The sequence below is a fragment of the Phoxinus phoxinus genome (genome assembly GCF_949152265.1).
Source record: "Phoxinus phoxinus genome assembly, chromosome: 22".
Taxonomy (NCBI): Eukaryota; Metazoa; Chordata; class Actinopteri; order Cypriniformes; family Leuciscidae; genus Phoxinus; species Phoxinus phoxinus.
This window is the reverse complement of record NC_136897.1, coordinates 18,087,777-18,115,272: the sequence shown is the minus strand read 5'-3', so window position 1 is coordinate 18,115,272 and position 27,496 is coordinate 18,087,777. Positions and strand designations below refer to the sequence as shown.

The window sequence follows — 27,496 nt, the reverse complement described above, 5'->3', positions numbered from 1 at the left end:
AAACCATGATAGAGAAAGCAGATTCTTGTTAATCTGGTTTAAAGGGCCGTTTTAGTCCAGGACTGATCTCTGTCTGGGAAACCACCCCTATGTCAGCATAAATTTGGCATCATTGAGTTGACACATTCATTACAAGCTGCCTTGTGAGATCCTCACCATATGCCCTCTATTCAAATCCATTTTGACAGTTTGCTGCTTGCAAAGTCAGTCTAAACAACGCATTTAAACAGGATCACAGTTATACATCACACAGTACATGACGATGTTATCTAGTCCGATGAGCTAATTTTTCAGCGCATGGCGGTAGATGTTGAATAAAGTGACGGTATATGCGCGCATGCACAACCAATGCAGCAGTTTCATACAAAAACACTTCTAATTAAATACACATGCCTCTTGTTTTCTTTGTGTCCCTGCAGGGTTGTCAAAGAGGAAGTCTCGGACGATAACGCCAAACTGCCTTGTTTCAATGGGAGAGTGGTGTCATGGGTGAGCTGCGAAAACCTCTGCCTTATATAACATCTGAATCAGAGTGGAAAAGGCAGGCAGTCATGCATTCATATGTCGACTCGTAAGAAAGATGCAGCACATGCGCTAAATCATATACTGGACAACAACCGTTTTAGTTCACAGATTCATTATACTAATTAAGTCAGAAAGACACTTTGAAGTCTTACCGACTCTGAAGTGCAATGCATAATTCAGGACATTGCGTTTCCATTTTTATTTAGTGCCTTTGAGGCCTTTGCTTGTTGTAGTCTTTTGTTTTGAGTTTAGTAGAACAGTTCAAACATCCTATTCATCCAAACTGTGTGAGGGATGAAGAAGAGCCATTAAAACTTAAACAAAAAACATCTGAACTTGACACTTATGTTTACTTAAAGGATTTCACCCATAAATGAAAATTCTGTCAACAGTTCACTCTAATGTTGTTCCAAACCCGTAAGACTTTTGTTTATCTCCAAAACACAAACAAAGAAATTGAGATTTCTGCCTCTCCATTGAACGTCGATTCACCCAAAATTCAAACCCAAACCCAAAAAGGTTCTTAAAGAGATCGTAAAATCCATATGAATCGCCCTGTGTAATCCAAGTCTTCTGAAGAAACACGGTCACTTTATATGATAAGCCGATTTAATTTAATATTTTATTCACATGCATCTAAACTTTCATCAGCGATGCACATGGAGCACTCAAAAAGAAGCTCAACTGTACTTGCTTGACGCGTGAGAACAAACCTTATTGGTTAAAACGTGCTGCCGTGACATGCGAGAATGAACCTCATTGGTTCTCACAAGTCAAGCAAGAATGCTTGAGCTTCCATTTACCAAATATCAGTCCTCTATGCTCATTCACTGATCAATGTTTTTATGTAAATAAAAGACTACATTAAATTTGTTCATCATACAAAGCGACCATGTGTCTAGTCTTCAGAAGACTTCGATTTAACCACTCAATGCATATGAATTTATTTTAAGATCTCTTTATGAATATTTTTAATCTTCAGACATGAGTTTGGAACAACATGAGGGTTGAGTAATTTAAATTTTTCAGTGAAATAACTCTTTAAGTTATGCATTTATTTGTCTGTTTGTAGCTTGTGTTGGCTGAGAGCTCCCACACAGACGGGATGTCGGTGTGCACTGACAGTCATACTGAGCTTCCCCCACCGCTGGAGAGGACGGGAGGCATCGGAGACTCCAGACCTCCCTCGTTCCAGTGAGTAACACGCATGTATCCTGTGCAACACACACTCCTGAACAAATTCACTTCACAGATGCGCCATTTGTGCCTTTGGTTTTTCAGCACAGAAAACCTGAATCATAGAGGTGGGGTGAAACTGTACAGTCCAAGCAAAGTGTGCCCTATTATAATGCAGCATTTTCCATCCTCTGAAAATCAGTTATCGTTTCTGTCGATATTGGATATTTAATTGTACATGCACATTTTCACTATTTTTATTTAGATTAGCTTCGCTGTCTATTAACACTGACTTTTGTAATATATACCATTTAAAAGTTTGAGGTCAATGTTTTTTTTTTAATAAATTTATTCTGAAGGGATGATTCAATGAAAATTCACAGTAAAGACATGAATAAAAAAAACTATTTCAAATAAATGCTGTTCTTTTGAAATTTCTATTCATCAAAAAACCCTGAAAAAAAACCCATGAATATTCTAATTAGCCCCGCCTCCACTCACTCACACCAGCTCAGAGATCCACTCAGTGAACTTACTGAGGTAAACGCTGCACAATGGTTTCGCTCTTTACAACATCAGACACATAACGGTATTTAATATGATTAGCCTTTTGCTTGACTACGTTATCAAACAGCTAATAATGTGTTGCTAATGTTACACAAACCATGTTCTCGTTCGCCATCTCAGAGTCAGACATCTGCCTTCTAACACTCAATATTCCTAGAAACGCTTGGACAACTTAGAATATCAGTGGAGAAAGACATATAGTTCATCATAACATTGTAATATAGATCATATTGCTAAATCTACCCGATTTTTCATATCAACAGAAAAATATACCGGGATAACCTGCTAACCTAAATCACTGATGTCCCCAGAGTATGTTTGTGAAGTTTTAGCTCAAAATACCCCACAGATGTTTTATATAGCATGTTAAAGTTGTCACTTTTTGAGGGTGAGCAAAAAAAGCACAGTTTTTGTGTCTGTCCCTTTAAATGCAAATGAGCTGCTGCTCCCGGCACAGGGGGCGGAGCTACAACAACTTGTGTCCTTTTACCTCACACAGACATGCACTGAAAATTTCAAAACTTTGCTTTTATGTTCAAACCACAAGTTTGAACATATAAGGTATTTTGTGACGTAAGTAACACCAGCGATTTTAAACCGCGTTTTTGAGACTGTCTTTGGTTCACTGCATTTTTAAATTGAAAATACTCAGCAATGGTGTTGACTTATAAATTTGCACATGGTTGGTCTTAAAGCATAATACCAACACCACATAGACATAGAAACAACATTTAAAACTTGATTTTCACCACAGGGGGTCTTTAAGAGATCAAAATGCTGTTTGTTCTATTTAGATCGATTCCAGGTTCAGTTGATATCAGAAATTGTATTGTCTCTTGATATTGCGATGATATAATTGCATTATATAACTGAATCGTGTGGTCAAGTGTAATGTTTAGTGTTCACTGCACAATAGTTATTTAATAGTTAATTTTATGCATGCCATTGTGTTTTATGCTCAACCACTGAAAACATCCATTTATAGCGTGCACCAGATGTGCTGATTATCTCACATGAGTGCACACGCACATACACACTCACATTGGTGATGCACTTTCCCTCACACATTCTGCATTCTGCACGTGCCGTGTCACCTTCACCTGCACACACACTTTATACACCTCCGTGCTTCTTTTAGACGAGGTGAAATCAGATTCTCTGATCACTCGTGTACATGATTTGTTGCACATGTACCTCCACTGAAAGTCTCAAGAATCAACATCAAACCAGAAATTAGTCAATTTTTAAGGCATGTCTGGTATTTTTTTGGTAAATAGGGCAAAAATTAACAAATACATATCACCATACTTCTCCAGTTGATTGATTACATTAAATGTAAAAAAAATGTATTACAAGTTGTCTAAAATGTTTGAATATGCAAATTAGGCATCTAATTAAATATTCACTAATTTGCATACATTTCCGGATAAAGCCAGGTTTTCATTTTGTTGACTTATTAGAGTCAGAGGTTTTTACTGAATGGACGTCTCTTTTTATCACTCCATAAATCAGAAAATTCTGTCAACATCCAGAAAGAAAAAATAAATAATCACCATGTTTTTTTAAGAATAAAATGATATATGAACAAACCCCTCTGTAAAAACCTTCAGAATATATATATATATGAATTAAAACAATATTTTTGGCCGTAGTGTCTTGTCTTAAAAAAAGAATGTGTGTTAAATAAAAAAAATCATGACAATAATTACAATTCATTATTTTGCTGCGTTGACAACTAAAAAAAAAAGAAAAAAAGAAGAGCCATTTCAGTTTTAAAGCAAAATAAAAAATGTTCCAAGAAACATGAAACCTGCTGAAGTAACCCCTGGGGAACGTTTACCCCCGGTTGGGAATCCCTGATCTGCATAATAATCACACACACACACACACACACACACACACGCATGTTGATGTTGTGGATGTAGGAATATCAACAGCATAAAGAGAGCAAGTCCCTTTGGCTCTTGCTCCCCCACTGGGCTCAGTCATCCAGAAAGCATGAGACACAAATGTTGAAGGGAGTTGTGGTAAACAATGAGTGGTGTATCTGCCCATAGCAGAACATCCAGAAGGGACCTTTGTAAATCTGTTTCACTCTTATGCAACAGCATGACCAAATATAAAATTGTTAATGTTTAAACATGAGAGGACAGGGAGAGACATCTTGTGGAGAGACATATTCATAGAAAATGTCTAGATTAGACTTAACTCAATTATGGAGAGTAGTTAGCATCTAACCAGAAGCGGAAATAGTCATATATTGTGCAAATAGTGTACAGAAGGCAAGAGAACAGTACTGTGCAGATGAGAAGGGATATAAATAGAAAAGGAGCACTGAACAGTGATGATAGAGTAAATGTGTATAAATAGAGAAACAGTAAACATGTACAAGGACATGATTGATGTAGTAATAATAATAAGGTATAATATAATGCAATGATACATGGCCTGTACAAAATACCTTTTCCCTGTAAAATATTATTTTATAGGTTTTACTAGCAAAAAAAAAAAAAAAAAAAAACGAATTTGACATTACTTTACAGTAAAATTAGGCAATGTTCTACCATTTCCATGGTTTTTCCACTGTATGTGGTTAGGTTTTTACTGTAGCATTTTTACATGTTTTTTTTTTCTTCTATAAAAGTTACAACCATTTTTACAGTGTGGATGGAACATTATTATTGCAGTCACACACTCACACATCCAGTTCCTTTTGTAAGGCAAGAAATCAAAACAAACCTTATGTTTGGATTATTCTTGTATAGCAGGAATATATGAAGGCAGCATACAGAGGGAACTCTTTACTTGAAAAAAAAGGCAAATGATATCCTGACTACTGTGAGTTAAAATGAACCCATTGCTGGTTTCGTGTTGATGAAGTGGGAATTGAGCCACACATACGCTGATGTAGATCACTAGTGCTGTTGCTGTGATATTTCTGCCCTCTTGTGGCTGATTTTTTATCTGCACAGCAAAGCACAAACTCATTGGATTATATAATTTTTTATGCCATGTCCTTAATTTCTAACATTGCTTGACTGACTCACTGCTTACATTTGTACCGCATGTTGCATTCATGCAGTATACTTCACATTTTTATAACAACAATAATAACAATATGCTGTAAAACACTAGCGTTAAAAAGTTTGTTTTTTTCGATTTCTTTCTTATAAAAGTCTTATATTCAGCAAAACTGCATTTTTTATATAAAAAAATACTGTAAAATACAGTAAAACCAGGAATGTTGTAAAATATTATTACAATTTAAAATAACTGTTATATTGTTATATATGTTTTTAAATGTTATGTATTCCAGTGATGGCAAAGCTGATTTTTCAGCATCATAACTCAGTGTCTTCAGTGTCACGTGATCCTTCAGAAATCATTCTAATATGTTGATTTGTTGCTCAAGAAACATTTCTTATCATTGTCACTGCTGAAAACAATTATTCTGTTTCATATGCCGGATTCTTTGATTAATAGAAGAACACATTCATTTGAAATAGAAATATTTTGTAAGATTAAAAATGTATTTACTGTCACTTTTGATAAATAGTAACTTATACTGACCAATAGTGTATGTCTCATACAAACATAATTAATAATTAAAATGATTATTAAACATGTATTTTTATTACATCAACATTTTTGTATTAAAATAGCAAGAACTGAAGTGATTTTTTAATCATTAAAAATTTAATTTCTACTGCATGTAGGATATATCCTCTTTGACCAACAGTGTATTTAAAAGTATATCTTCCGCAAAGAACAAACTAATTTTTGGTATAAGGTAAAAAAAATACAAAAGGTTATCACATTCAGGGGTCATATATATATATATATATATATATATATATACTGTATATAGGCCTACTGTACACACACACACACACACACACACACACACACACACACACCTTTATAGGCCACTTTTACTATATGGTGGAATAAATCTTTCACCTCACTCAGATTTCTACTGAAAGCACATAGATGTTCATGCTTGCACAAAGACACACTTGCCTGCCCCAAGGGTGTAATTCAGAAACCGATTTTTCATGATGAAACCCCCTATGTGTCATTACCATTATTCTCTTTCTCTCTCGCTCACTCTCTTCTCCTTTCTGCCCTTCTCACAAAGGCTAAAATAGTCTGCATTCCATCGCTCGCACGTATATCTTACATGCACATAAAACATCCTATGAGTATCAGATACAGTTGTTGCAGTGTCTAATGTTTTCAGAGCTCATGCTGCATATGTTTCTGTGTGTGTGTGTGTGTGTGTGTTTGCTACAGTGCTAATGCAGTGAACAGCAGAGACGGTCTGGACACAGAAACCGGAAGTGAGTCTGTTCTCCGCCACCGCAGAGAGCGGGAACGAGAAAGGACAAGACGGAGGAGAGATGAATGTGAGTGTAGCTACAAGATTATGCCTCAATACTGTCATTTTTATCATAGGCAGGGTTCCTTCAAGTTTTCCATTTCAAAATTCTATACTTTTCCAGACTCAAATTTTACACCATATTTAACAGAAAATTGTACAGTCTGATTTAGATGATCGTTGATCAGTTGCTGGTTTGGCTTATTGTAAAGACAAACAGTTTCGCGTAATGAAAACGTGTGCCTTGAATTCATTCAGTCCTGTTCAACGATCACTTAAATTTTGCCATAAAAACACTCTGCTTGTATGATAATTATTATTCTAATAATTTTTTTTAATTCCTAATTTTATAATTAGAAAACTGAAACACTTTTTTTTTTAATATATATACTTTCAAATTCAAATCTGTACTCTTCCATACAGTGTAGGAACCCTGCATAGGTGACCAAATCCCTGCTGTACATGCCACTTTATTTTGCATTCATACACAAAGTTGATATAATCATGGCTTGATCCTACTCTGAGCATGACAAATGTTTTACGCCCTCTTATGTAGGATATTTGCCTCATTGGTGTGCTAAATATATTCGTCTTTTCAAACTGAGGTCAAAAAGTCACCTCTTTGTGTGTGTGTTTGTTTCACATGTATAGTGGTGTTTTCATCTTTGTCTTTTTGTGTATGCATTTGTTTGTTTTTAGCTCATTTATAAAGTCTTAATTTATCCATAATTACCTACCATGACAGACTGAAACGACTTCATCTTTTTTAAATGTGTTCTCACATTAATATTACGGAAGAATACAAATAAAGCAATCTGTCATTTAAATTACATTTACATACACTCTCATTGTACATTTTGTTTCTCTTCTCTCTTTCTGTATTTGTTCTTGAGCTTCCATTGATTGTTTGCACAATACATAACTGCACAGACACATTATAGGCACATTATGTATAGTGGCAAATTTGTGTGCGTAAAATACTTATTTACAACAACAGGCGTTAACAGAGCAGAATCACACACCCTTTCCTGTCGTCTATTCAACATAGTCCTCACCCTTACAAAACAAATGCTTTCTCACACACAAACACACCCAGACCTCTCACAATAATTCATCTGTGTTTGTGATGGTAGCGCAGGTCTCTCTGTTGGCCCATTAGTTCCTGCTGATCATTAATCAGTGTGGCTTAATTAGCTGGCCAGTCTGGAGACAGTGTCAGTGGTGACAGTGCAACACTCCTTGAGCTCAGAATTAATAGGACAAAAAGGAGGAAAAAAATATTAGGTTTACAGGATGCACTGTTCCTCTGGGAATAACCAGGCGAGGGATTCTGGGCCCCTGACTGAATTTTGTGCTGTGGCCCTTTCCTATTTGCGAACAAAATGCAAAGCAGGAATGTGGATTTATTTATTTAGTTTCCATTTTTTTTTATATTTTAATGCTAAACACAACACAAATAAATATATTACAATATTATTATATGTTACAGTATTTAATATTAGCTATATTACAATATTTAGGCTGTTAAATACAAAAAATTGCTGTCCTGAAAGACTCAGATGTATGTTTAGACAACATGGAAAACAGTTAGTCAGGCGAAACAAACAGTTATTTATTTATTTATTTCCACATATAGACTACAAGCTAACGTCACACTTCAGACTATATTTTATCCTCAAATTTCTGTTTAGAGGCTTTTGTCACCCCTCGACGCGGGCAAACGTTGCCTCGTAAATAATAATTGCACAGTACATGATGATTATTTTTACGCTCGAGCAGAGAATGCACAAATCGAAATTGTCGCGCGCTCATTGTCCACGCGCTGCTGTTGATGAATGACAGTGCGCGTCTGGTGAGAGCGCGAGCAGAAGGGGCGGATAATAAATTCATATCGCGCGCTCCCGCGGGAGTTCTTCTGTCTGTGTAGTAGTTTATTTGTGTGCACCGGCGGAGAGAAGCTCTTCTGTCGTTTGCGCTTTCTGAGGTAAGGCGACTTCACTTTACAAAAGTATTTTATTTTAAAATAAACAAAATTCGGGTATTCATTTCATGTTTTGTGGTGCTACTGCTAAATATTTAGTTTATTAGAAAGACATGCGTAATTGGCTTGTATTTTGTTAAGAGCAAGTGAAAATAGTATCTATTATAAAGAAAAAACTGATATCTAGTAGCCTATATACAGAATGCTAGAGTTGTTAAACTGCAGCAAATATAATAATACAATCAAATTAAATAGTTTTCTTAATCAGTAGGCCTGTATTTTTACAATATTTAAAAATATATTGAAACATCCCTTAAAAACATGATTTTTTTATAATTGGCTTGGTTTCGTATCATATATTTTAATTGTTTAAAACTAATTTTATTAATTTACGTTAAACAACATTTTGTAAGAATGAAACATACATGAATTAAATTAAACTATGAATTAACTAAAATTTTAACCAGCATGTGAAGAATTATTTTTCAATAGATTGCAACATAATATGCCTTTGTGCATCACTCATGTGATATATTGTTATATTATCCTGCTAAACATGTGATATATCTGTAGTCTGGGTTTAAATAGGCTGCTTACACAAATAGTGGTGATGTATTGAGTACTTTGTTTCCATTTCGTTGCCTGAAGTCAAACATGGCTCTGTAATGGATTGCCTAGTTTGCTAGATGTAGATGTACATTAAGCTATATCGCCATCTTTTGTAGCATGTTTGCTCTACATCTGTAGCCTGAATAAAAACACTGAATATAAATTATATTTAAACGTATTTTGTGCATTTCCTTCCTCACTATCAATTTTACTTTCCCCCACATCACCTTTGATGAAAGTTTGAAAAGACAGGCAGTAGAACAAACTAATTTAGTAATGACTGCAAGTGCAAGATAAATAAAGTACTAAAGACTGCCTTAAAATTCAAAAGACTGGCATGTGAGTGAGCATATCAGACAGTATGAGAGAGCGATATCAGCCTGGTGAAAGAAGCACTGGCAGCCCAACTCTCCTGGAGTGTTTCGGGTTCCACCAGAGGCGATACCAAAAGCCCGGCTCACTGAGATGCCGCCGCCTCACCAGAGCTTTCCAGCCAATCAGATGCCACCCTGAGCCAGAGCCACGCCCACAGGAGTGTATGTTTTCCTCTTTTTAAGTTTGTCGCTCAAGGTGCGATCAAGCCATGAGTGTATCCAAATATATGGTTCTCTTTGGTAGTGTTTTGTTGTTTCAACAAGGCATTCACAAGCTCGCTGTGTGCATGATTGTTCTTAGTCCCGCGTGTGAACGGTCACACAAAAGCCGAGCGGGTGGTGAGGGACTCGGCCATGGGCTGTGACAGTGGCTCTATGATGAGCAGTGAGCTGGAGTCGAGCTCCTTCATTGACAGCGAGGAGGATGAGGATGCTAGCAGGTTTGCAATGATATAAAGCATAAACCTTTTGAAATTTTGCGTTTACTGTGTGCTTCTAACTGACTTATTCGGTCTTGGCTCAAATGGTATACATTAATCAATCTGTTCTTCTCTTCTATGTTTGTCTCTCTCAGGCTGAGCAATTCCACAGAGCAGAGCTCTTCTTTTCAGTTAATGAAGAGACACAAGCGCAGGCGCCGGCGACACAAAGTGGCTAAAATCGACAGGGTTAGAAGTGTGTGTGTGCTTGCGTGTGTGTACCTACTTAACCATATATTGGGGACAAATTTGCATCCAGAAAAGAGCTAAATCTGACAAAACATCCCAAGACCTTAGGGCTAGGGTGTGGGTTAGGTTATACTATTTATAAATAACTATATAAAAAAACAATAGAGGTCTATGTTCCCATTCAGCCAAGTAAATGTGTGTGTATGTGCATATATATGTAAACATATATATTTGTATTTGACTTATGTTTCATGTATCTCCTTTGCTTTCCTATCCACAGTCATCTTCCTTCAGTAGTATCACAGATTCAACCATGAGCCTCAACATCATCACAGTTACCCTCAATATGGGTAAGATCAGCTTGCCTTTTACATGTACACGTACAGTGTGACACAAATTCATCACGTCCGTGTTCTCTCTTGTTTGCACAGAGAAATATAACTTTCTCGGCATCAGTATAGTGGGCCAAAGTAACGATAGAGGAGATGGTGGCATCTACATCGGCTCTATCATGAAGGGAGGAGCGGTGGCAGCAGATGGGAGGATAGAGCCAGGCGACATGCTGCTGCAGGTACATGTAGTCTGGAATGGCACTTCTTGTGAATATTCATTCTGTTTGTGACCCATTTAGTCTGGTTTTAACAATTTTGGGACGGATTGTTTTTTGTAAATTTTGACAGTATAAAAAAGACATTCCAAAGAGGCTGTTGTTGAAGCATGCAACATTAAATACTAATGAAAAATGCTCCTTAGTTTGAAGCAAATGGTTCAGAGAGACGGTAGGAAATGGTCATGAAAAACTAAATTACAGATTAGAATATTTAATAATTTTACTGTGTTATAAGCTTAAAGAAAGTTTAAAGTTGCAATATAGGCCATGTAGTTTGATCTTAAAAAAGGCTAGTCCATCCAAAAATGTAAATTGTGTCATCTTTTTGCCTTCGTGTCATTCCAACTATTATGTCATACCACTACCACATCTCAGCCAGCTTAATTTAGGCATTAGCCATCAAGCTTAACAACAGGCAAGCTAGTCTGGCGTTGACGTAAAATAGCTTTGTGCAAGGTTGGAAATGCCACCAAAATTCAAGATATGAAGGTCTAAAATGTGATATACGTTCAATAAACAAGTTGAATTTAATGAATTGACCATTTTTAGACACAGCATTATCAATTTTGACAGTTTTTGCTCTATTTGGCCAACAAAAATAGTTCCAAACAAAGCAGAAAACTTGCGTCTCCCAGCAACACAGCGGTGTGGCATTATTAAATGGTTTTGAATGGTTTTTGAACGAATCAGGTGAGTCAATGATTCAATGACACATTCCTAAACTCGTGCTGAATTCGGAACTGCTTGTTAGCATACTACTACCATTTTTACTATATCTTTCTATGGCAAAATAGTACGAGTAGTATGTGAGTATGCGGTTCTGAATTCAGCATCAGTGGACACTTGCTTCTTTCTTGAATAAATCAGCTGGTTTGAACAAATCAGTTGAATTAATGATTCTATGAATCACTTATTACGACTTGCCTTCACCTACTGGCGGTTTTCGTTTCATACTTATCATTTAATGTTTCCCAACATTTCATATTTCTATACTCAAAATGTAATATTTAGACCAAACAAGTTTGGTCCATTTTGACCATACAATGGAAGTCACTGGGAACCAAAACTGTTTGGTTACCAACGTTCTTAAAATGTTTCATTTTGGGTGGACTATCCCTTTAAAAACACCTAATAGATCAGCTTTTCAGTTTGAATTGCAGATTAGTGTAATGCAGTGGATTGGCTCCACCAGTGGTGTATTAAAGTGATTTAACACTGCAGTGACATGCTTACATTTTATATTTATATGTATTTAAATTAGTTTTTAAGGATTATATTTAGCCTCTGGCTCTGTGGCTTTAGTAGTGATTGTCTCTGGATCTAAATACAGCCTTCAAATGCCTACAGCAGCAGCTGATCCCTGTTGAGTGGCAGATTACAGTTATAGTTATGGATTAGACTGCATATTTATATCGTCATGGCACAGTTTGGCACACTGATATTATTAACATTACCTTAAGGTAATAACCTTAAGATCAGTCAAATGCAAATTATTTTGCTGCTTTTATTTACAGAAACTTAGAAGGTCCCAGTTGACCTTGTTATGAATTTCTCACAGAGGCTCAACATATTGCTCTGCCTTAATGCTAACGTGTGTGTATGCCACATTTTGACTTGCAGGTAAATGATGTGAACTTTGAGAACATGAGTAATGATGATGCTGTCAGGATCCTCAGAGAGATTGTCTCAAAGAACGGGTAAGAATAAGCATGTCTGAATTGTAACATTGGACATGAGGCTTAGATATGAATGTGTTTTAACTAACCATTGTACTTGTCTTCTGTAGTCCTATCAGTCTCACTGTTGCCAAATGCTGGGACCCTTCGCCTCGCAGTTACTTTACAATACCCAGAGGTCAATACACACAAACTCTTTATCTACGCTTCTTTCAGATAAACATAAGCTAGGTATGGAGATACTTGTATCTTATCTGACCTGTTTTTTCCCTCCCAAAGCTGAACCAGTAAGACCCATCGACCCGGCTGCATGGATTTCCCACACTACTGCACTAACAGGATCTTACCCACAAAACGGTACGGTCTTTTCTCTCTGACAGATCACAGCATCTTTTTCTTTTTTTTTGCAACGCATGATCCTAATCATCCTGTTGTCCGTCACAGAGTTCGACGATCTCCCTCTTACAGTGGGAAAAACAGACATGGCCACCATTGTAAAGGTGATGCAGGTCCCAGACTCAGGACTAGAAATAAGGGACAGAATGTGGCTGAAGATTACTATATCGAATGCTGTAATAGGTAAGATGTCTTTTGCGTTCATCACCTGTGAAAATATCTCACTCATGTTATTACTGTTGATGATGTTTTAAAAATGTGTAAAGCAGTGGTATTTTAGTGTCGAGATACTATTATATTTTTAGTAATATTTTGATATTAATATTTATATGTATATATTGATAATTTAATATGTATAATATTTTTTCTACATTTATATTTCAGTTCTTTAGCTATTTTGGCACATCAAGTCACATCACAGCTATACTTTATATTAGATGTGTAACTACTGTATACTTGTATAAAAAAAATTGTTAGGTACAATGTGTACTCATGTGTTCATGTTAAATTGCAAAACACTTGCGCTGATATTGAGGTGGGATACGGGTAAGGTTAGTTACAGGTTTGGTGGTATGTGTAGGGGTCGGTTAAGGGGTAATAGAAGGGTCAGCAGTGTAATAATAAATGTAATTACAGGAATTAAACACAGCTGTAATTACATGCAGGTATTTTTAAAATATAAGTACCAGTACTATGTGTACCGTATGTACACAATACGGGCATTGTATCAATGTAGTTAAATACACTTCAAATAAAGTGGGACCTTTTAAAAAAAATTATGTTTTATTTTATTTCTTAACTTAACTTTTATTGTATTTAAAGTAACAAAAATGTATTTTTTACAGTTTTAGTTAACTATAATAACCGTGTTGTATAAGTACTCATCTGTCTGTATCTCGCATGTTACAGGGGGTGATGTAGTAGACTGGCTGTACTCACGGGTTGAAGGATTCAAAGACCGGCGTGATGCTAGGAAATATGCCAGTAGCCTGCTCAAACACGGCTATCTGAGACACACTGTCAACAAGATCACCTTCTCTGAACAGTGTTACTACACATTTGGAGATCTCTGCCAAAGTACAACACATCTCTACATTTCCTTCATGCTTTTTACTTATCCTTACAAACAAAATGTTTCTACCTCTTTATAATTACCGCCTTTGTTCTTAGACATGGCCACGCTAAACTTGAATGAGGGATCGAGTGGTGCTGGTTCAGAGCAGGACACATTGGCCCCTCTCCCCCCTCCGTCTACTAACCCGTGGCCCATGGGCGGCCAGCCCTTCCCCTATCCACCCTTCTCCACAGCGCCCTCTGGTTTCCCGCCAGGATATTCCGACCCCTGCCACAGTTTCCACAGTGGCAGCGCAGGAAGTCATCACAGTGAGGGTAAGTAGGGAAAGGTCATCCTCGACTTCATATTATTGGATCACAGTTAGAGATTCCAAAATAAATCTCAGCCTAGTTCAATACTGAAATAATAAGATTGTATAGTTTAGCTCATATATAAAATAAAATTCAGGCTGTTGTAAATTAATGAAATAGTTGATCCTGCGTTATGCATTTGCTTGAACTCTATCTAGCTGTTTTTGAAAGGAAGAATTATGAATTTTTGTATTGTCCTCAAATATAGTCGGCCCATTTTAGGTGAAGTGTCTTGTGGGGTTCCTAGTTTAAAAACTTTCAAGCAAATCTCAGATAATTCTTCTTCTTCATTTTTGGCCACATTTTAAAAGTGGATCTCCATCAGCTGACACCAGCTCATCATGATTTCATCTGGCATACATCTCATTCTCTAATGCTTTTTGCCTTCAAAATGCAGTGCACAAACACGTCCGTCTCAATCCACTGCTTCACATTAACCTTCACCTGTTGCTCATTTCACACATGCCATGCACTAGCTCAGTGAAAATGTCAGGAAGGAAACTCAGCAGCGTGTGTGTGTGTGTGTGTGTGTGTGTGTGTGTGTGTGTGTGTGTGTGTGTGTGTGTGTGTGTGTGTGTTTGAGTTGCCTGTAAAGAGCAGTTAGAGGGATCTGTCATCTCTTGAGTGAAGGTTCGGGGGTGTTGTGAGCTCATGGATAGGCTCATGAAAGCAGTCAAAACAAATTCAAACTAGGGCAGATATGGAAAAACATTGTAAATATTTTAAGTACATGGATTTTATGGACTATATATACACGTTCAAAAGTTTTGGGTCGATACAATTCTTTAATGTTTAACTCTTATGCTCGCCAAGGCTGCATTTATTTGATCAAAATTAAAAACCATAATTATGTGAAATATTCACAGCCATTGCTCCAGTCTTCAGTGTCACATAATCCTTCAGAAATTAGGGATGGGCACGTTGATCCTATAGTATCAATATATTGATACTCATAATAAGTATTGATTTATTTGATATCGATTCCTTGAATTAATATCCATATAAAAATTATATTTATTCAAAATGTGGATTTCTGCATCACTTTCAAATGTTTTCAGTACTTTTTTTTATGTTTGTTTTTAAACATAATTAGCTGGCCTGTACACTCCTGCATACACTCCTGCATTAAACTGAGAGAGATGGAGAGAATGGCAGAAAGGAAACATAGCATGGTGTGGTGTTACATTTCACCTGTAGAAAAAAACTGCAAGATGCCAGGCTTTTTGATACTTGGTATATTCTTTTATTTGATACATATTTATATATAATTAAATTTATATATATATAACAAAATGTTAAAATACAAGATTACATTTACACCTATTGTTGTCCACATTTTAATTTAATTGTGCTCATAATTTCTTCTGTGGTAAATTTTTAATTAATGGCCAGTATGTGTCATGTAGATGTGATTTGCCTTTTAAGTATGAAAATAACATTATTTTGAAAAATCACAAACCGATTTAAGAAATAATCAGTATCGTTAAAACTTTAACAAAAAGTATCGGTATCTTATCGAATGAAAAAAGTTTGGTATCGACCATCCCTATCAGAAATCATTCTAATAAACATTTCTTATTATTATCAATGTTGAAATCAGTTGTGCTAATAAATATTTTTGTGAAATCTATTAATTTTTTTTTTAGGATTCTTTGATGAATAGAAAGTTCAAAAGAACTACATTTACTTGAAATAGAAATCTTTTGTAATATTATAAATGTCTTTTATTATAAATTTTGATCAATTTAATGCATTCTTGCTGAAAAACAGTTTTAAAATCTTGCTGACTTTGAACAGTAGTGTCTATTTTCAATAGATATGACATGCGATGTCAAAAGTATACTCAATGCATTTACTCAGTTTAGTATATATTAGACAGTTTAACTGATAATATTATTCAAACAATGATATTAACATGAAATAAAGAAAATGCTGGCTGCTCTAAATTCATTTTTGACCTTTATTACCGACTGAATAATAATAACTAATAATATACCGGTACTAATAATCATTTTTGAGTTGACGTAATTGAACAATAAATGAAGGCTAATTTCTTAAATATTTGTAATAATATGAAACTTTAAGAATTAAATAAATCAGTATGTTCAATAGAATTCAAATCTTTACTTTGGTATCGAAATTGGTATCTAGTATCGTGAAATTCCAGCACAACTGGTGTCGACTATCGAATTTTGCTTTCCTGATGACCCTGGATTTCACAATATTTCATGTCATCGCAACATGTAAATTGATATCTTATATGAGCGCATATAAGATTTTATTTGAACTGAACAGCTTCCAGATGAAAATCCAGTAGTGCATTCAGGCGGTGAGGATGAATTGTACTTGATAGAGCTTCTGGTAATAAGACAGACAGACAGACAGACAGACAGACAGACGGCATAACTGTGTTGTTTCCTGTTCGTTTCTGCTGGGCAATGGCAGACTGATGGAGGAGGTAGTCCCAACCCTGGGGTGTCCGGTAAGGCAGCCTCTTTCTCTCTCTCTCTATGACTGGGGTATTTTTCTGTTGCTGGATTCGCCTCTCGTCTCTGTATTTCTCAGCATGTCATGTGTTGTGGATAAAGCGGCCACACAAATGAACTGCATACACAATAGTTTGGGAATAAACATGACAAAATCTATGTAGATCCCCATATGTGTATGTAGAAAGCTTTGCCATGCCTGTTATGTAAGAGTGAAATGATGTGGCTTTTGTTTGAAGTTTGACTGTTTTAAATTCAGGATCCAGCACCTCATGAACTCATTTGCATCGCCATTTGACTCCAGTGTCATGTCATCCGGTTTTAATTGCACAGCTGATAGATGCATTTCATCAGCTCTTTAATTGCCATCATTTTTCATCCTATTTGAATCATTCTCTTTGAAACATGGAACATAGCATGAAGGAACGAAGTGCGAGAAATGCCGAACATTTGTCATTACATGTTCGTGAGGGATGGAGTGTATGAATTTATGAGCTGTTGCTTCAGTCGCTGAAGGATGAAGCACTGATAGTTCTAGATCAGAGCTTCTCAACTTGTTTTCCTGAAAGATCCAGATATTACGTTTGTCTTCACAGTTAACTAAATTGGTCGAGTCAAACATTACCATTTATTAATATTAACAATAATTGCATAGGCCTGACAATATGCAACATTATTAATTACATTATTATTATTTTGAGTATTCACCGAGCAACACACATTGTGGTCAACATAAATCATGTTTATCCTTTATAGCAAGTGAAACCTGTATTATTGGAGTCTAGTTTATTTTATTTTTTTCATAGTGTTGTTTATGGTTTTTGGGGTTGAAGCCACATCACAAACTGTCCTTATTGTTATCTGCATAATTTGGTTAGCATCTAAACCAAAACAAAAGTTTCAACAAAATATGTGGCATTCTTTTTAAAAATGATATACACTACTGTTTAAATGTTTGGGGTCAGTAGATTGTTTTTTATTTTGAAAGAAATTCATACCTTTATTCAGCTAAGATTCATTAAAGGGATAGTTCACCCAAAAATGAAAATTATTTTCTGTCATCATTTACTCACTCTCATGTCATTCCAAACCCATAAGACTTTAAATTATCTTCTGAACACAAATGAAGAACTTTTTGATGAAATCTGAGAGATTTCTGTACTCTCCATTGACTTGTACGCAACTACCACTTTGACGCTTCAAAAAGTTCATAAAGAGATGGAAAAACTAATCCATATGAATTGAGTGGTTTAGTCCACATTTTCTGAAGGGCAGCAATCTCTTTATTGGATGAACAGATTGAATTGAGGCTTTTAATCACATATAAATGTTCATCAACTCACACATCAGTTGTGGTAAACGGAAGCTCAAGCATGTCAATTCATATGAATTAGTTTAAAGATCTCTTTATGAAGTGGTAGTTGCATAACTGTCAATGGAGGGGCAGATCTTTGTGTTCTGAAGATGAATGAAAGTTTTACGTGTTTGGAACGACATGAGGGTGAGTAAAGTCATTCAAAATGTTAGAAAAGATTTAAAATAAATGCTTTTTTTTAAAAACATGTTTTTTTAAGCAAACTGTTTTTTAACATTGATAATAATGATAATAAATTTGTATTGAGCTGCAAATCAGCATATTAGAATGATTTCTGAAGGATCACGTGACAGTGAGGAAAATTCAGCTTTGCCATCACAAGAATATATTACATTTAAAAATATATTAAAATAGAAAAACAGTTTTAAATTTTCACAATATTGATTTTTTTTAAATTATATATTTTTCATTAAATAAATGCAACTTTGAGTGAACATAAGAGACTTTCAAATTCATTTTTTTTAAATCTTACCGACCCCAAACTTTTGAAAGGTACTGTAGTTACTTTAATTTTATTATTTGCATTCAGTATTTTGTTTTGTTTTCTCTGCTGTCCTCAACCAGACATACCTGAAGCTAATTTGTTTACTTTGGAAACTTTTGTTTTACCTTCTGTAAAAAGCATGTAAAGATTAAAAAATAAAATACTGATTTATTCATTTCCTTTGTTCTCATATAGCCATGTCAACTTCTGTTTATTTTCCAGGAAGTCGAAGCAGTAGTTCCAACCCTAGCGTTGGGAGGAGCCAGCGGCCCGTGCCGAGGGACAAGGACCGCAAAGCAGCAGGCAGCGGCGGCAGCGAATCGGATTCCGGCAACAGAGCAGGTGGGAGGCGGGTTGAGCGTTCAGCCAGCCAGTTGAGCCACCGTAGCCACACTCTCTCATCTCGCAGCCACACACATTCCCGAGTCCCTTCCCAGCACAGCCGCACGTCCTTCTCCTACAGCCACACTCCCTTCTCCAAATACGGCCACACCTCCTGTGCGCTCAGCGAACGGAGCCACGCCTCCTCTTACGGGCCCCCAGGCCTGCCTCCTCCCTACAGCCTGGCCAGACTGACCCCTAAGGGTGCTATCAGCAGCGGGCCCCCTGGGGCCCCACCAGTGAGGGAGATAGGGACCGTACCACCCGAACTCACCGCTAGCCGCCAGTCCTTCCAGCATGCCATGGGAAACCCTTGTGAGTTTTTTGTGGACATAATGTAATCTGATGAACAAATAATATATTCTGTAATCTCACATGATGAGTGCCATAAATACATGCTCACTTTCACCAACCGCACATGTGGCCGTACTGTAGTCGCAAGTTTGTGTGGAAGATTGAGGATCATTTGTTAAGATAATCATGTGTTGAGCGGAGGGAAAACACCTGCACACACTCCTATTCTAAAGGGTCTGTAAGATTTTGTCTCTTCTTCTCACCAAGGCTGCATTTATGTGATCAAAAATACAGTAATATTGTGAATAAGAACTGCTTTCTTTTTTCTCTGTGATGGCAAAAGCTTAATTTTCAGCATCATTACTCCAGTCTTCAGTCACATGATCCCTCAGAAATCATAATGATATGTAAATGATTTGGTGCTCAAGAAACCTTTCTTATTATTATCAATGCTGTAAACAGTTGTGCTGCTTAATATTTTTGTGGAAACCATCATAACTGTTTTCACAATTCTTTAATGTATAGAAAGTTCAGCATTCATTTGAAATAGAAAGCTTTTGTAACATTATAAATGTCTTTACTGTCATTTTTGATCAATTTAATGCATCCTTGTTAAATAATAGTATTATTATTTTTTTAAGTATTTCATTTCTTTAAAAGAAAAAGAAAACTTACTGACCCCAAACTTTTGAAAGTATTTGAAAGTATGGCGACCAAACAAAGCACCCAATTTTTCTGTCACCATAAAAAAAAATCAATCTTACATTCTAATCAAATCTAATATTACATCACACATTAGGCTCAGCACAAAATTTAAGACCAGTATTAACCATTTTAGCAATAAAATTACACCAGCAGGCACATTTTTAATCCTAGATTAGCAAAAGGTAAAGACAATCAGACAATGCCCTCTGCTGGTCAGGAGCTGTTAGTCCTTTCCAAAGCTGTCCATGAAGAGACTAGGCTACTGATCACCTTTAAAAACAGTATTTCCATGTTGTGTTTGTTCCTTTTCAAATGTTATTTAAAACAATCTTGATATTGTAGTTTCATTTTTTGGTGCACATGGTTAATGCTTAAAGCTCTTGTGCATTACAAGCTGTCTGGGAGGGTGGCAGATACTGGAGGAATTAATCATTTTGACACGTTTCCAATTGTTACTAGATTGGAAACATGGTAGCATGACACTGTTATGACTCTCTTGGCTATGAAAAACTAGCTAGAAAAATGTATTTTCAGGAAATAAAAAAAGATGTCAGGGTAAATTCAAAAGCAGCACTTATAGTGTGGATGCACAAAACAAATTAGCGCTTGCTGAACGTCTGACATTAGTAGTATTCTCTTACATAAGATGTTCTTAAATATTGTCTTTTGCCCCTGGAATAATGTGTCAGTTGTATGATGTGATATCTGGTGCTGGTAACCTGTTCATCAGTGTCTCAAAGAGAAAATGTTTGCTCAAAAAGCTTGTTTAAAGTAACTAAATGAAGGAGACTAGTTAGCACATGGACTGTGTACTACTGTAAGTGTAGTATTTAACCGTTTGAGGACTGTCGCTCAAGATAAAGACTGTCAAATTGGCACTTTTACAAGATCTGATCTGCGCTTTTATTGTGAATCTCCATCTTTAGATGTGTCGTCTAATTTTTTGTCTTAGGAAGACTGGGCAAAAACTGCTGTACATAGTTCATTTTTATTGTATATATGAAAATAGATAATTGTATAAAGTATATGTACAGAGCTTCTGGTCATGCCTTTTTGTATTTATGTAAGATATAAACTGGACTCGTGTGTTTGTAATTTTAAAGCAGTTTTTTAAATCTCATTTTGTTTGTGTTGTATTTGTCTGACCATCTTTAAGTGAAACTGTCTGAAATAAACGATTAATCTTAACTTCCGACTCATTTTCATTTGCCAGGCTCTGAAATAGACGTATTTCATAGTTTTCATAGATTCTGAAATATGCATTACCATTTTTGAACGAAATCTCTCGTTCACCAAGGCTGCATTTATCTGATCAAAAATAAAGTAAAATTTGTAATATTGTGAAATATTATTACAATTTAAAATAACACATTTTTATTGCAATATATTTTAAATATATATATATTTATTCCTGTGAATATCTTTGTTATCGATGTTGAAAACTGCTGTGCTGCTTAATATTTTTGAGGAAAATGTTAGGATTCTTTGATGAATAGAAAGTTCTAATTAACAGAATTTGTATTAAATTGAAGTAATTTGCCACATTTTTTTAAACTTTTGATTAATGCACCCTTGCTGATTAAAAGTTTGTCCAAAAAAAGAATGACCAAACCCACATTTTTGAACCACATGTATACTGTACAGAAAAAAGACAAAACAATTGGTTTGGATATTTATTAGTATATCATATTCTTGAATAAAACAAACACACTACATAATTTGTGAATCGCAATCGTGGAAGACGCTTATACTTGACAATAAGCATGAAGTCGTAGGCAATGCATTTCTAGTGGGCAGGTGAATTTAATGATACCTATTGTCCATTGTTGTCCTTTATTTTAAGAAAACCTTGGAACTTGGAATTCACATTTGACTTGTCTTAACACAAGGCTCACTGCAATAAAACCACTTATTACTGAAATTAATTCTGCTGGTCTCAAGAAGGACAACGGACAATATGGTAGACTCCTAAAGTGTTTTGAAGTTTATTATGATTTGCTCAAACACCAAAAAATTACAGGGCAATATTCAATGCATGTTCATTATAAGATGTCTTTTGAGATTATATTTTTGAGTAACTTAAACACACAGAGCAACTGTAAACATAATATATCAATAAACAAATATAAAAAACCTGACAAAAATCCACACCTCTGTAACCTCTGCAATTCATCCAAGTGCACTTAAAATCTCCACATAGACAGTTCAAAGCCCCAAAATTGAGAAATAAAATTGTGCGTGTTTTTTTGAGGGAATAAGCTCTCTAAGGAGTCTGAGTATGGCGGCCTAATAAAGCTGTACAGAACAAGTATTTACAGCACAGCAGGTCTTCATACTTCGTCCGCTGAGAATGATTCAGTGCTGGGTCCATTTGATGCTCTTAATGTCAATGCCCTCCTGGACCATTTCCCATAATGGACTAATAGACCAAAAAAAAGGACAAAGCAGGTTATAACATTCCTTATTTCCCCACAGAAAGATCCAGTTCGCATGGGTTTTAAGTTAATAATAACTTCTTATTACATTCCCAGTCAATAGCTCACCTCATCTCCCTCAGCCGCTTGACGTGGTGAATGCACTTGTCCACTGTGTAGTCCACTTCCTCCTCTGTGGAAAATCTGCCAATTCCAAACCTGGGAAAAACATCAGATCTCCTTATTATTACAGTATGTGTGTGAACCATGGTGCACTGAGAACTGAGATTTTAGATAAAGCAACACAAAAATCACAATAAACATTTCGACTGATATTATGGGAAAACTACAAACCGAATAGAAGAGTGTGCCAGGTCCTCATCTGTCCCTATCGCTCTGAGAACATACGAGGGCTCCAGGGAAGCAGACGTGCAGGCGCTGCAACAAGAACACACTCGAGTCACTGCATCCACAAAGACTTTTATTCATTTATTCAGCATCAAAGCATATATTCACTGCAGTAAGTAATAACATTCAAAATAATCATAACCATAATATTTCAATTAATTGTATACAATAATTTAACATTATCTCTACAAACAAAAACAATCAATCAATACAAATACCAATAACAGTAATATAAAATCTTTAAATATGACATTTGATAAAAATCATAATATTTTCCCAGGAGAAACTTAAAAAAACCCTCTAGTTTGTGTTATTTTAGTATATTTTTTACTTGCATACTAATATATTTTAGCTTTTTGTTTTATATTTTCAGTAATCATTAAAATTTTTCATAATTTTGCAATGTGCTTTTGTATTTTACTCAAGTGAAGAGACTAAATGTTTAGATCAGCAGCGAAACTTCCAGCAATAGAGTCCGGTCAGTCCTGATTTCTGTATTGGTTAGATTACTGAAAACTGGCTCTTGCAGCTCCTGTTTCAGCAAGACAATCCTGCCAGCCCTGTTCTCGCGTCTCAGCGTTTGAATAGTTATGCTAACTGGGTCTAGGTCAGGTTCCAAAACTTTTTACTTTCAGTTTTAGTATTTATTTATTTCCAGGTAGTAATTGTAGCACTTCAACTTTCAAATTTAAAATGTAGAACATTCTAAATGTAGCCTTGGCAACAATAGACGAATAAATTAAAATCTAATAATTATATTTTATTATTTCAATGACCAAATATTTCGAATAGTTTTAGTAAAATGATAACCTTTCAACCAGCTTGGTATGTGGGTACTAGTATATGTAAATGAACAATGTGTGCTCTTTCTCCATGTCATCTGCATATTTATAGGCCATAGTTAGACATTTTAAACTACTAACCTTCCAGATGAAAGCGCAATATCTTTTAACGCCATCAACAGACTCTCCCCCTCAACGTAGGAAAAGGATAAATTAATGCATCCTGAAGGAGAAAGGGTTTTAGATTACAAACACAAGTCAACTTTGATCCGTGCAAAAAACAAAAAAAACAACTGTAAAGTGGAGTCTCACCTGGGTATCTCTGATCTGGGTCTCCGTTCATCACAACATCAGGAATCTCAGACATGATCTTCTGAATGAGGCGGTTAGCAAGCATTGTCACGCGCTTGTGATCGTACTGAGAATAAACAGGAAATTAAACATGCATGTAAGTAAAACTTAGACTTAGACTAGTAGTAGCAAAAAACAAGCACTTTTTCCAACTCTACCTCTAACTCTTGCTGGGCGATCTCACAGGCGGCTCCGAGGCCTACGGCTAGAGGTGTCGGGACGGTCCCTGAACGCAGACCCCTTTCCTGACCCCCTCCGCTCTGCAAAGGCTCCATGCGAACTCTGGGTCTTCTCCTGACGTACAAAGCCCCGACTCCTAATAAAAACAAGCAATTCATATTTTGTATAATGAAACTATTGTGCATTTAAATGTAGAGTGCGCTACCTTTGGGCCCGTAGATCTTATGGCCGCTGATGGACATCAGGTCCACTTTCCAGTCAATGACATCAACAGGGATCTTTCCAACAGCCTGAGCAGCATCAGTGTGAAAGAACACATTTTTGGACCTACACAGATGACCTGAAATCAAAAACATCCTTGATATAGATGATATGAAGACTGACAGGCATCTATTTCGAGAAGAATGTAGATAATAAAGGTTACCTATTTCTTTGACTGGCTGTTTGACACCAATCTCATTGTTGATCGTCATTATGGACACCAAGCTTGTATCAGGACGGATCATTTCCTCTAATTGCTGAGAAAGCAAAATACAAGATATAAATACAGGGCTTGACATTAACACCTGGCAACCCGCCAAATGTATGTGGATTTCAGTGGTGGGTTAACACAGTCACTCCTACTAGCCAATTTGGCGGGTTGAATTTATGTATAATATATACATTTTTCAATTGTAGTCTTTTAAAAATGCATCTGAAATAATAAACCAAGTGCAACGCAGTGTTGCCAAAAATATTAATAAGTATCATTTTCTGCAGAATAGACACACGATACCAGCTGCGTTTTCTCTCTCTCATCTCTCCGACAGGGAGTTACACACAAACCCGCCTCCGCTCACTCACTCATTTCATTTGCTGAAGGATGAATATTGTTGGTGTTGCAGGACTTGAATTTTGGAATAGGATTGCGCATAATTTTACTCATTCCCAGATATTTCGTGCTCACACCCGAAGTGCGCGCACATAAAGCCACCTCTCAGTACATTATTGCACGTAAACGGCCAGACACACGTCAAAATGCCAGTCTTGCTGAATATTCACATAAACCCAATGAGTTATGTTTTAAAAATATTAATATTATTAAAAATATCTACAGGGCAGTTTCCCCCCATGGTATCGATGTCAAACTGTTGACCAGTGAAAATACTTAGTATATATATATATATAATATAAAAATTATTTTATATAAAAAAGATAATAAAAACACAAACTAATTTGTAACTTTTTTAAAACAAATTTCCAATGTTTTGTGTAATGTGCCACTATCAACCCCTAATAGTATTGCAATCTATTGTGACAGCCATAAAAACATTAATTCAACATTATTTATATCAGTTTGGAGCTTGTTTGGGACTATTTGTTAAACAATGTGAGATCAGTTGTGTCTGAAACTCATTTGAAAAACAAATATACTATTTTGATAGGTGGATGCTTCCCCCTTAAGAAAGCTTACCTTCAGGTCAATCAGCCCATTACTTTTCACAGGTAAATACGTTATATCAAAACCCTCTGCCTCCAGAACACGACACGAGTCCAGCACACACTTGTGTTCCGTCTGGGTGGTAATAACGTGCTTTTTCTTAGCTTTATAAAACCGAGCCACACCCTAAAGACAAGAAAAGACAGATTTTTTTTTTAGCGATTCTTAATAACTAATGCAGTGGATCCTACATAAACTTCTTCACCTATTTGATTATTTTAGAAAATGCCAAGTCATCTGTGCCCCAGCGTCCCACTTCCTCCTAATCCTAATCTTTCCTAACAGTAATGACATACTTACTTTGATTGACATATTGTTGGACTCAGTCGCACCACTGGTGAACACGATCTCCCTCGGGTCAGCACCAATAAGATCTGCTATTTGCTGAAGAGGAAATAAACAATGGTGTTACAGTAAACAGTGCATTTTTGGCTAAACCTAAATATTATGCTTTGATATTCATAAACTAAAGCTCTCAGCTATCAAATAAAAACATACAGGTTTAGATAAAGACTTACTTTTCTTGCTTTTTCCATTGCACTCTCACTCTCCCATCCATAAGCATGAGTCCTGGAATGTGGGTTGCCGTAGTAATTCACTTGATAGGGGAGCATGGCATCCAAAACCCTTGGGTCCTGTTGCATCAGATGTAAACAATGAAAACAATGCATGTAAACATCCAAGAAATGTTCTCATGCACTAGATTCACGAGTTTGAATAGCAATTGAACTAAATGGCATTAGAATTGGGTACCATGGGTGTGGTGGCCTGAAAGTCCATATACAGAGGTCTCAGCTCATCCTTTTCAAGTTCCCTAGTTTTGATCAACTCTGTGGAATAAGACAAATATGTTTATCAGCACTCAAAGTTACAGTGACTTTTAGAATAAATAGAGCCATACAAGAAGGTCAAGCATGTATTTACATGCAAGTATGTTAATGTATATTAGCAAAGCCTCCTCGAGTAACGTTACACAAGCTCAATTCAACTGCGTCACTGTCGGTCTCTAAACTAGAGAATGAGATGTAACGTTACTAAAACTTTACCTTTCTGGCTTTGCACAGTGTTCACAGCGCTTTGAGCGAACCTCAGTCGAGGGCTGGAGATCCCACACATGGAGCCCAGAAGTTTTCTCGATAATGTCCTGTTCATCATGTTTATGCAATTGCAGTGTTCTCAACATAAACGATGATAGATGGAGAGATGTATTAAAAATAGCTTCTTTCAAAGCCTTCGTCAAACAATAAGCCCGTCAGATAAATAATAGTATTATTCGTGCAACTTCAGAAGTGAGGACATGCCCACTGTCGCCATAAAACAGTGTGTCATAAGCTCTCAAAAACACTCGGGGATTCTTACACAAGACGCACATACAGCGAGGGCGGGACGTCTGTTATTGTAACTCTCATTGGTTACCTGTGTCTCTCGTGGGCGGGTTTTTGTGTCGTTTACGGAGTCTATTGGTTGAAAAGTAACCCTGGTCTTTTTCTTTTACCGGAAATTGTAAACATGAACCAATACAATCTGCTATGTAACAGTTCCTAGTTGTCCTTGGCAATGTTTTAAGTTCATTTGGGAAAAATCAGGCACGGTTATTAGAAGAAAGCTTTAGTTTCTAGTTTCTCATGTCACACAACATTAAAACTGCTGTTTGTATTTTCTCAAAAATAGTGAAGGGAACTCCAAATAATTTAATCGAATCGGTTCTTTTGAACAGTTCGTTTAAAATAAAATTACATTGTGTCATTACATAAACGTCCTCAGTTCTGAT

General features: G+C 36.1%; 2 protein-coding genes across 3 annotated transcripts in view; one reads left to right on the top strand and one right to left on the bottom strand.

Annotated features, from left to right (window-relative positions):
• The window catches only part of dvl1b (dishevelled segment polarity protein 1b), a 30,061-nt gene extending 8,763 nt beyond the window's left edge, over positions 1–21,298 (top strand). The window contains exons 2-16 of one of the 2 annotated variants that reach the window (XM_079596848.1): positions 420–489; positions 1,598–1,719; positions 6,562–6,674; positions 9,912–10,050; positions 10,185–10,278; positions 10,559–10,628; positions 10,710–10,849; positions 12,509–12,585; positions 12,675–12,742; positions 12,844–12,921; positions 13,009–13,143; positions 13,870–14,037; positions 14,131–14,349; positions 16,831–16,867; positions 18,953–21,298. In XM_079596848.1, coding sequence (XP_079452974.1) covers positions 420–489; positions 1,598–1,719; positions 6,562–6,674; positions 9,912–10,050; positions 10,185–10,278; positions 10,559–10,628; positions 10,710–10,849; positions 12,509–12,585; positions 12,675–12,742; positions 12,844–12,921; positions 13,009–13,143; positions 13,870–14,037; positions 14,131–14,349; positions 16,831–16,835 — 1,498 coding nt within the window. In that variant the 3' untranslated portion in view covers positions 16,836–16,867; positions 18,953–21,298. The remainder of the gene's footprint in view (positions 1–419; positions 490–1,597; positions 1,720–6,561; positions 6,675–9,911; positions 10,051–10,184; positions 10,279–10,558; positions 10,629–10,709; positions 10,850–12,508; positions 12,586–12,674; positions 12,743–12,843; positions 12,922–13,008; positions 13,144–13,869; positions 14,038–14,130; positions 14,350–16,830; positions 16,868–18,952) is intronic. The other variant, XM_079596847.1, reaches the window with a different exon arrangement.
• A 472-nt stretch (positions 21,299–21,770) lies between these two features.
• Positions 21,771–27,113, bottom strand: nfs1 (NFS1 cysteine desulfurase). Its single transcript, XM_079598371.1, has 13 exons — positions 26,772–27,113; positions 26,479–26,555; positions 26,244–26,360; positions 26,026–26,109; positions 25,699–25,851; positions 24,670–24,763; positions 24,451–24,585; positions 24,224–24,381; positions 24,027–24,132; positions 23,856–23,937; positions 22,879–22,962; positions 22,654–22,743; positions 21,771–22,529 (listed from the first exon to the last, which is right to left on the bottom strand). Exons 1-13 carry the CDS (start codon positions 26,878–26,880, stop codon positions 22,466–22,468), a joined length of 1,353 nt encoding a protein of 450 aa, XP_079454497.1. The 5' UTR covers positions 26,881–27,113; the 3' UTR covers positions 21,771–22,465.
• Positions 27,114–27,496: the final 383 nt, after the last annotated feature.

What these genes read in the sequence shown, in the direction of transcription:
- nfs1 (XM_079598371.1), bottom strand. Translation starts at nt 26,880, where the DNA reads ATGATGAACAGGACATTATCGAGAAAACTTCTGGGCTCCATGTGTGGG. An exon ending in ACAGCCAGTCAAAGAAATAG is followed by an intron (nt 24,586 to 24,669) that starts GTAACCTTTATT and finishes TTTTGATTTCAG; the next exon opens with GTCATCTGTGTAGGTCCAAA. An exon ending in ATTGCGCTTTCATCTGGAAG is followed by an intron (nt 22,963 to 23,855) that starts GTTAGTAGTTTA and finishes TTCTTGTTGCAG; the next exon opens with CGCCTGCACGTCTGCTTCCC.